At 35.9% G+C, this 11,039-nt stretch overlaps 1 protein-coding gene across 1 annotated transcript; it reads left to right on the forward strand.

Annotated features, from left to right (window-relative positions):
* The first annotated feature begins 1,087 nt into the window (after nt 1-1,087).
* On the forward strand, nt 1,088-9,534 carry LOC131789917 (QRFP-like peptide receptor). The gene is made up of 2 exons (XM_059107106.2): nt 1,088-1,156; nt 7,694-9,534. Exon 2 carries the CDS (start codon nt 7,850-7,852, stop codon nt 9,026-9,028), a length of 1,179 nt encoding a protein of 392 aa, XP_058963089.2. The 5' UTR covers nt 1,088-1,156; nt 7,694-7,849; the 3' UTR covers nt 9,029-9,534.
* The last annotated feature ends 1,505 nt before the right edge of the window (nt 9,535-11,039 follow it).

Genomic DNA, 11,039 nt, shown 5'->3' on the forward strand with positions numbered 1-11,039 from the left:
CTGATAAAAAACTACATGTAAGATGAACCGATACATTTTCATCCAAGATGCACATCATGATAATTTGTAATTTCACGAGCGATAAGTTCGTTTTCCTTTTTTGATGGAAAACTTTTGAAAATCATAAAAACAAAACCAACAATTTGAAAACGGATGAAGGAAAAAACAAAGGAAAAAAAAGTGAACAAAAAGTAAACAGTTACATCACATGTCAACTTTGACACCCATATCATACTTTATCAAGGTAATTTCATTCATCTTATTAAATGGAAAGGCAAAGGAAATCGTTCATTCATTTAAAAAGTTTTTTTTTACCTTAACCATGTCGCATAAATTTGTTTATTCTCACTGAATAACCAAAGCAGATAAACGTGTTTTTACAATCTTTTGGGGTTCAACTTGGTGAACCAAGCTTTTAATTTTGATTCCGATGTTATTCAAAATCGGCTTAAAAAATCCTACAAGGTATTGCATATTTAAACATCATTTTGGATTTATTTTCTCGAAACCTTATGTGTGAAATTAACTTAATAGCTCTTCAAAAAATCTTTTGCAAAAGAATCTGAATCGAAGGCTGACCCAGTCATTTCGGAATCTCTCACGACAAGTCGCAGTTTCTTTTTTCAGAAGAAACTCTTTACTGTAGATGTGAACGAAACCCAAAACTTCCTCTGTTCCTCTATTTGAAATGATTGCAAGCTATACATGAGTAAGATCTTTGGTTTACAGATGGACAACTGTAAAATGTAATCTTCTTAACGACTTGTTCGTCATGAATAATTATATACAATCTCTTTGTGTACGGAATAAGGTAAATTCGAAATATTGTATTTCTTTACGAGCCGATAAAGCTCTCTGCAACATCTATTTTGCAGGCGTTACTCTAAAAATATCAGATATGCACAAAACTGATTTTATTTTTGCTTCCGTTTTCGCTTTAAAGCCTGAGGCGAATCGATCGTGTGAGTAGAAAGCAAATTATCCTTCACGTAAACGCTTGGAGGCGGTGCTATCGCATTTCCTCTCTCAATCAAGATACCGAAATAAATTCAAGTGCCACCAACATTTCAACGCGTTTTTGCAGGGCTTTGGCATTAAACGCACCAAAATTCAGAGCTTTGATACATTTCAGACAAGAAAAATCCATGCAAAAGAGGTAAGTAACTGCGACATAATTTCAACATCTTTTTTTTTTTTTTTTTTTTTTAACAAAAATGAGATTTTCCTTTTAAAGACTGTCGGCTTCGTAACACCCTAAGAACTAAATATTTAAATCGGTGAGTTTTGTCCTCGCGTGTTTACCAAGTGAATAGAAATTACCGATTGTGAACGTGTCCCCCGCTGCTAAAGAGTAAACGAAAGAAGGTGAAGAAAAATTAATTCCCTTTTATTTGCGAATAATAAAAAGAACAATCAATATGCGGAAAATACTCACCTTCATCTCACTGGAGTAGAATGGAAGTTTTGACAACATCAGTTGAACTTTTCAATTCATGTAAGCCGACGCAATAAAACCAATTCCTAAAGACGGTGTTGACTTTTGTTAATGTTTACAACACCGTAATACCCTAAAAAAATCAATCATTTAAAAATTTTGTGTGGAAGATTGCGCCATAAAATTAATGATAGATTTGGACAACCCTGTCAATTTTTGCATTTACGGTTTCAAAGTCTGTGTTAAGCCCTTTTTAAAATTTTTGTCCCGCGTCGAAAGCCTTTGTCTCAGGTCCTGTGCTTAGTCACCTCCTTTTTTTGTTTTTTCCTTTTTTTTTCGTCTCGCATCGAAAAATAAATCGTATCTTCCAATACCCTTTGGTCGGAGGGGAAGTTCGAAGGTAATCTACTTCATGAAGTTAATTTACGACCCGTGGTAAATTAAAATTTAAGAAAGCTGCCGGAAACAGTTCAAAATCAATTTCTATCACCAACATTTCATAGAGCCTCGCAAATTTTATCCACATCAAAAACGAACAGAGGCAAACAGAAGATCAGAGAAGAGGTGAGGCATTGATCAGGCTTGAGCGTTCATCAAAGGTACTATTTCAATTTAACTCTGAATAATATAATACATGTATTTAGGAAAATACTTTTCAAATCGGGAGGTGATCTATCGCAGGAATTGATCATCATTTTATCGTTGGCGGTTACCGGAGAAAATAGCTGTTGTTGATTAATAAATCAAACGAATCTTGGTGATTTTGAAAAAAAAAAATGTTTATCTCATTTTCAAATTTTCTAGTTACTTTTTTTCGTATTATAATCGAAAACCACCAACGCCGTCTGAGTTCGTTTGTTTATTCATATGCGGTCCTCATATGAACCGATTGAAAGACAAAAGTAGGAGTCCTTAACCCATTGAGTTTATTGCTGTGGTTTGCCAAAGAAAAAGAATGGATTTCTCTCCTCTTAGCACAGCTGGAGGTGGACAGATGGGAAAATTTATGAGCAACGCACTAAAATACGACGAAAGCGAAAACAGTAGCAGCTGTGTATATGGCGTTTTAAGCTCTTAGCTTGTTGTGGAAGAAAAAGTGGGTGTTTTGGATAATTGCTTAGAGCTCGGCCTACTGTTCTCGAACGGGAGCGATAAAATTAATTGAGTCAGGTAATTCCAATCAGTTACAAAAGCATTGCTTCTCGCGAGTAAAACGCACTTGTGGAGAGCAAAACAAGAATTTTTCTATCAGGTTTTTTTCTCAAATTAAAAATCGTTCACGAGTCTTTATTTCTAAGAGTACCTTCGTTACTATTTCGAGTCTTAAGGCGTAAGTGATGTAAATTTTTCATTTGTCACTTTTGCATTTAAGATAATTTCGATAAAGCATTTTTGGGACATATAGCTTTTCAATTTATTGGTAGGGAATCCACAGTTTAGCGTACTAAATTGCCTCGACTTTTACCAGTTGGCTGACTACTGCGCGTTAAACGTGGGCAAAAGGGACGAAACTCGCTTCTAAAAGTTTACAGTCGCGTACTTCCTCCAAACGAGGAAGTAACTGCACCAACATTGTAAGGTAGCCAACGGAACTCTTTCCCCTCTTTAGATGTTTCAGTATTTATACAATAACTTAAAGTTCATGACCGTTGCAGCTTGCGGTAATCTGTAACTGAGGAGGTTCCTAAATGAAAGCTGACTGCATTTTACTCACAATAACATGAAGAATGCCATTATTAATTTAGCAGCTGAACACCTCCCCTTAGAATAGAAGTTTGATATCAGTTAGGGATCAATATAGGACTTTTCTGCCACGGATCAGATTAGTCTCGTGACTAACTGACGTACTTTAGAAACTGGCTTGTGTAAGCTACTTCCAGTTATTTTGAGAAATTAAGGCGTAGAAGCGCAAAGAAGCAGTTCTCTAAAAAAAATCTCATTGGTTTTTAAGAAACTTTTAATCTTCCTTAAACGATTGGGTTGAGTCAATGATTTTTTCTATTGGATGCTAGGCCCTCTAAATAGATGATATCAATCTGAAATAGGGCAAAAATCCGAGGTTGGTCTCAGTCAGGTATTTTAGAAGTCCCTTTCTTAAACTAATTCAATAGATATATACGGTTTTTGTATTGTATTGCAAATATCAGAAAAATTTATTATAAGAAATTAAAAAAAAAAAGTACACGGACAGTTTAAAACTACTAAAGCAAAATTAATACAAAGTGAATAAAATTCTTGTATCTTACATGTATGCTTACTTGACTGTGAAGAAATTAAACACTCTTTGTCTCAAATTCAACAATTCTTTTTTTTTAGATTCAATAACTTTTCTAAAGACGGAAATTTCCTCCTGCATTAACTAGAGTAATACGAGAACAGAAAATTTAAATGATTAGAATTCATAAAAATTATTTATAGCTCCATATTTCGCTGAATGTAAATCACTTTTGACGTATAGGTGATTATGATTTGTGCAAAAAGTAAGGCATATCTAGGCCAGTGTGAATGTTTCATATTGAAAAGTATACTGGGATGTTATTCATCATTCGATGCGTGTTCGTTCTTTTCTCTTTCATAAAAAAAAGCTGAACATTCATTTTACAAGTATGCGCTATTAAATAACCCTCATTAGGTCTATAACGATCGTGGTATATAATTTCTTATCCATTGGTAAAATAAGGAAAAAAAAACAAAAACGAGAGGTAATTTCCGCCGACCCTGGTTGTTTTGTCTGATGCACAGTGTTTCATTGATTTGCCTGTGGAGTAAACATTTCAACGAGGACGCCGTTGAATATTCGTTTTGCTTTGGGCGCAAGAGGATAGTTTTTCTCGCAGTAACAGTCGAAAACATATTAAGTGCATGTTTTCAGTCCAGGAGGAACATTCGAACGCGACTGCATGATGGTACGACGATGTGAACGTAAACACTGGAGACAAGCGGACAGTTCGTTCAAAGGCCCAATATCGTATCATATGCAAAGTCTGGTTAATGGGGGCCTAATGAGGTATTAAGTTTGTAATTGGTTGATCGTCATTGCCTATTAATTGTTCATAATATTTTATGAAGGGTGTTATAATTAGAACCGTAAGAGAGGCAGTCTTATTGATGTTTCAATTTCACAGCTTCGGTTGTCAAGGAGGCTGTTCCCGTCTTCTTTAGCAACACCCTCTTTTGCGTTCTTCTGAGCCGCTCAGTCAGACAAATTTTATTATATGATCTGCGGAATGATCGTAAGGAGATATAAAATTTGTTCCTCTGTGTACCATTTTGACCGGGTAAGGACAGTTATGCTTGGTGGAAGAGGAAAGACTTCCTGGATACATGATTCGTAGAGAAGACTTTATCTTCCGCGAAAAAAAATTAATATGTTCTCCGAAAATATATTTATTATCAACCAATACTAGCTATTAATATTCATAATTTTGGCCACAAGAACAGCTGTTTTACCGCTACGTGGTATTTTTTAAATAGAAAAACAAGTTTTTACTATTTTAAGCGGCGACAAGACTTAAACTACCACTTTTATTAAACAGTCAATGCGATGTTGTTTGCTAATATCGTCACGCAGCGGCGAGAGCCGGAGTAAAGAAGAGAGCGGGGGAGGGAGGTGCTGAGGAGGAAAACCGTGCATTAATGTATGTTGTACCTACCCCCAAAGTCAAAATTATTTATTTATAACATTGCTATCTTCTCAAGGGGATTTTTGCCAAGATAGCACGTACACACTTAACCTTGCTTCGAAGCGAATTGATTGATGAGGAAGGTTTATACGTTGTCTGAAGAGTCAAAGTTACTTTTTTTTTCGATGCTGCTATCTTACAAAGGAACTGGTGGTCATTCCAAGAGACTACAGCAAAGATTGATAGTTTAATTTATAGAGCTTCATTCTAAGCCACATCTTTGAAATACGACAAAAACGAGTATATCGCAATGTTTAATGTACGGAACAAAAGCATTGTTCGACTTTAACGACACATTATCTCTTATTGAAGTCAAATTAACATACTAAGCTTTATCTAACCGAAAGGCTGCCTATTAAGCTTTCAGGAACATTTAAAAGTATTATGATTTTAAGAAAAGAAAACAAGAGCAATTCTGACAAGTCTCACTTCAAGAAACTGGTCAGTTATTTTTAATATATATCTATTTTTGAAATATATTTCGATATAGCAATTTTTTTCTTCTGTTTTGTCTTAGAGATCAATTTTGTGGCCATTATAAAAGCAAGTGTTTTCAATTGGTTTTTGCTTTTGTGAAAGTATATAAAGACGCATTTGCAATGCAAATAAAAGAGTTGTTTGGATAGGACACGAGCCACAGTACTGAACATTAAAAGATAATTTTCGCTTTTTGGCTGCTTCTAATACAAGGAGCTTATGACGAAAATCAAGACCGAGGTACTATATAAGTCAAACCCGTTTTTTCTATGTAGTATTGTTGTCGAAGATCAATGCTGTCAGATTAATGGATACAACTTTTTTATCTCGCTTTTCCATTTGTGGCGGATAAATGATCAAGGTTAAACGCTTTGGGTTTTGCTTATATTTGATCAAAAAATAAAAGTACACGGACAGTTTAAAACTACTAAAGCAAAATTAATACAAATTGAATAAAATTCTTGTATCTTACATGTATGCTTACTTGACTGTGAAGAAATTAAACACTCTTTGTCTCAAATTCAACAATTCTTTTTTTTAGATTCAATAACTTTTCTAAAGACGGAAATTTCTTTCTGCATTAACTAGAGTAATACGAGAACAGAAAATTTAAATGATTAGAATTCATAAAAATTATTTATAGCTCCATATTTCGCTGAATGTAAATCACTTTTGACGTATAGGTGATTATGATTTGTGCAAAAAGTAAGGCATATCTAGGCAAGTGTGAATGTTTCATATTGAAAAGTATACTGGGATGTTATTCATCATTCGATGCGTGTTCGTTCTTTTCTCTTTCATAAAAAAAAGCTGAACATTCATTTTACAAGTATGCGCTATTAAATAACCCTCATTAGGTCTAACGATCGTGGTATATAATTTCTTATCCATTGGTAAAATAATGAATACAACTTTTTTATCTCGCTTTTCCATTTGTGGCGGATAAATGATCAAGGTTAAACGCTTTGGGTTTTGCTTATATTTGATCAAAAAATAACTGTGTTCAAAGCAGCGCAGTAGATCTTTTTGACATTCATTTAATTGTAAAAGATGTCGCTCTTACAAACTGAGGTCAATATAACCAATTTTAAGAGTTTCTTTTTTTTGACAATCTTTTTCAATAAACAATACTGGATAGTTTTCTATAAAATTGAAGACTGGTTTTTTCTATCACGCAGTTTGACACACTTCCACATTCAGGTGAGAAAAGTTTACGGAAAGGATTGAAAAAATATTAGGATGAAATATTTTGAGCTCAGAGAAGAATATGCCGTAACATTTCAATCTTGCTGTTTAAGTAGCAATGATAATATGTTCAATAGTTACGACTAACTACTCTCTTGTACCGTCCACACTTTGACTTAAAGCTGGCGTTTTGAAGTTCAGTTAAATTGAAGAGAGCCTTGAAAAACTCAGTTTTTTTTTAGGACAAAGTATTAATGTGAGTAAATAAGTTAAGCCTACAACTTATCTCGAAAACAGTTGTAGCTGTATTAAGTTTGGATCACCCACATACTGGGTTAATGGCATTGTCTTAGAAGGTGACCTTAGGGTGTAAACGAATCGATATAAGTGTGGGGTTAAGCCTAACTATATATCTAAAAAAACAATGTTAGCTTTATTAAGTTTGGATCACCCACATAGTTAATGGCATGAGAAGGTGACCTTGGGGTGAAAACGAACCAATATGAGGGTGACAATGCCATTAACTAGGTGGGTGATCCAAACTTAAAACAGCTAAAAATGTTTTTGAGATATACTGTGGGCTAAACTTTTTCACTCATATTGATACTTTGTTTACCGGTCGCGCTCAAACTTGGGTACAAACCGACTCAAACTTGGGTACAAACGGACTCAAACTTGGTAACGAACTGACACAAACTTGGGCACAAATCGACTGCATTTGGGTACGAAATGACCGTGGGTATGTACCACATAGTTAACGACACCAATTGAAGAGGTGACGTTAAGGTGTAATTAGTACGCCTCAACGGATTTTGTCTCTTTTATCTCGTGAATCACTCTTATATGCAAAGTAGTTTGTGCCAGACGGTGCGATTTTCTTGTAATTAATTAATAATTGTATTCTTTCTTTTAGCAGGTAAAAGGAAATGGAAGGAGTGAAATTCTAAATGACGAATTTGCTTCTTAACTGTTACACCGTGGATAAAACAGCTCTTCGAATGATCTAACGTTTAATTTACCATCGTTTATCTGCAAAGCGGAAACTCAATCCGATGATTGATAACTTATCATGTCTAACTGGTCAATACTTAGAAATATTTCACAAAATAATTCAACCAGCCTTGGTGCTTCTGATTTTCAGTTTGTGCGGGTATTGCAGCTGTTTTTCTACTCCGTTATAATCGCTGTAGGCTCCATCGGAAATGCGTTAATATGCCTGGCAATCCTCAGTCGCAGAAAGAGAAAGACAAGTGAGTATTTTATTCTCAACCTAGCAATAACTGATTTATTAACCAGTATTGTTAGCATTCCATTGGATATTATCGAGCGATTAGCCGGTTATTGGCCATATGGCCCGTTCCTTTGTAAGTTGGTGTATCCTCTTCAGACGGTTCTAATGTCTGTGTCTGTAGCGACACTACTGGCGATGAGCTTAGAACGACATCGAGCCATACTGCACCCGCTGAAGCCCCGGATGAAGGGAAGGAAGCCTGTCTGCATTATTTGCATCATATGGGTCGGCAGTGCATTACTCGTGTCTCCCTATATTTACGTACTGGGTTTCAATTCAGGAAGCTGTATAGAGAACTGGCCTGGTGTGAGTTACGTCAAAGCATACACCAAGTCTGTTTTTATCGTGTTATACGTTTGTCCACTTTTTGGCATAACTGTTGCTTATGTACAAATTGGGAGAAGGCTTTACAAGGACATTAAGACTCTTCAGGTTGTTATGGCTGATACAGAGGGTGGTATGACTGGGCGACAAGTGCTCAAAACGCGTGCACACCGCAACTTGCGCATTGTGAAAATCTTTGTGGCAGCGGTCGTTGCGTTCGCAGTATGCATGCTGCCAAATCACGTGATGTGGATCTGGAATGACTTTGGGAGCGGTTCAAACTTCGAGCACTTTTACGACCTGTTGGTTTTTACAAATATCTTGGTGTACGCCAACAGCTGTATGAACCCTTTCATATTTGGGACCTTGCAGACCCGGTGCACCAGCTGTAAAGAATTTATGAGAGGTTCCCAAGACAGGGATGAGAGCAGTGGGCATCGAAGAATATTTTCCATGCGGGTCTCATTTACAAGTTCCTCCAGACTAAGGACGTTTATTCGAGGGACACTGCGGGGTCCGCGCTCAAGTCACTTGATTCCTTCAAGCCGCAAGGAAAGTCTCCCCACTACAAGAGCGACTTTCAAAGAACTTCAGCTGCTAGATGATAAAGCAGATGCAGAGAGCAATCTTTAACTATTTCATTTCGCAAAAAACCAAAAAGTAATTTCTCGCCTCCTCGTGAGTCGTTCTTGGACCCACGCTTACCCACTTTTCTCTGTTTCATTATCATGCTGAAAATTTATCACCTTTTTCATTCTCTCAACTCACACGGAGCTTTTGACATAGTGGTTTCCATCAGTTTGTGGGACTCGTGTTAAATATGAACTTGATATTGACCCAGCTTGCTACAGAAAAATTGTTCTATAAGTAATTTCCTCTGGCAGAATCAATACATCGTCAAGCCGACTGCTGATGAATTTCTTAGGGCTTCTGTCTTGACGTGAGATCTATATTCTTTGAGCCAAACTTAGCAAAAAAAAATATTGGAAGTCGTAAAGGCTTGCAGATCTTTGGAATGAACTATTGAAAGGTATTTACTTAGCCACGTCAAAAAATATGGTTCACAACCTAGGAACCTTCTGCTGAAATTCGTGTTCATCATACCACTTCGCTCTATCCGAGTAACATTCGGTTCACTATTTTCTTTGTAATTCAACGCGCAGCCCTAAAAGCCATTTTGATAAATTTCTATCATTAATAAATTATTAACTATTGTTGGAAGGCGCTGTCTTGATAAAACAACAAATACTCGTAACCAATTCACTTGAAAATTAGGAGTTAAAAAATTTAAAAAAAGAATTAAAAAGCCGTAACACGTCTCCCTTTTTAAACTTTTTCACAACCAGGAATAACAAAGAAGTAATTTCTCCATACAATAACAATTAAACAGCAAGCAGAATGGTGTTTACAACGTAGTGGATATCGACTAGTCGTTCATCACTTTATTAAAATTTCTAATGGAGTATTTGGGAGTTTAAATGTTAAATCATATATAATGGTGGTACCTTTGTATTATTTTAGCTAGCTTTCACTTTAAAGTTAAAATTCGACAGAAATAATGATAATAATGAAATTATGTTGACATGTAAGCTGTGCTTGTTTGGGCTAAAAACTTAAAAAAGTAATTTATTGAGATAATAAAGTAATGTAGCGCTTGATTAATATAAGTTCCAGCTTAAAAAGTAATTTGTGTGATTATGGTGATATTTAAGAGAGTGTCTCTGTAAGAGCGGTCCGGTCGATTTTGCTTGAGACACGGATTTCGCTCGTTTCTCGTGTGTTGTAAGACATTCATGTACCTATACTAAAACCACATTCAGTTTGATCGGATCTCTTTATTTTTCAGAGTTTCAAAGAAATTAAATTTCACTCGAGCGAAGGCTTGTCGTGACACTTTTCAAGACTTTAATTTCATACAACTTTGGAGGACAATTTACAAAAAAATACGGAACTCAGCAAAAAATAAATACCACAGCCATGTATATTAACTCTATCTTATCAATCGAGGCGACTTTCGTAAACATCACGTGTCAATCAAGGAAACAGGGAGACTTCAATGGCACTTTATCGGTTCGTCTAAATCAAACATGCCAAAACCGATCAAATTCAAGGTAAATTTTTGAAAAAGTGAGGCGTTCTTAACTGATCCAACTAACATAGCTAGGAAGTAGGTGCCATATAAAAGGTAACTACAGAAAAAAACTTTGCGGCCCGACCTTTACGAAAACTTTATAACTCCGTGAACTTACAATCTGAGAGGAATCGGCAATCTCCAAGTTTGGCCGCCATTTTGAGGGACTTGTCAACATGAAGCGTAACCGATATAAATCAAGCAGCTAAATCTAAAACCGTCAGAAATACATACGAAAGCAATTCAAACGAACTTTACTTTCAATTCAAGCGGCAAAATTTGAAATTGTTTGTCAAACTTTCCATCCCCATGCGACCATTTATTCCAACAATTCAAACACTACAACTAGTGTTCAAATTCCCCTCGTCGATTCCACCGCAAGAAATAACCTGTGCCACCCAAGCTTCGACTCGAATGTGAAGAACGAATCAAATAACATAACTGCTTCATCTTCGCGGCAATATCACGCTGGTGTTTTGATTTTTCGATCGACAAGAACGGTGATTAAGAATC

Source organism: Pocillopora verrucosa, chromosome 11 (assembly GCF_036669915.1).
Source record: "Pocillopora verrucosa isolate sample1 chromosome 11, ASM3666991v2, whole genome shotgun sequence".
Classification (NCBI taxonomy): Eukaryota; Metazoa; Cnidaria; class Anthozoa; order Scleractinia; family Pocilloporidae; genus Pocillopora; species Pocillopora verrucosa.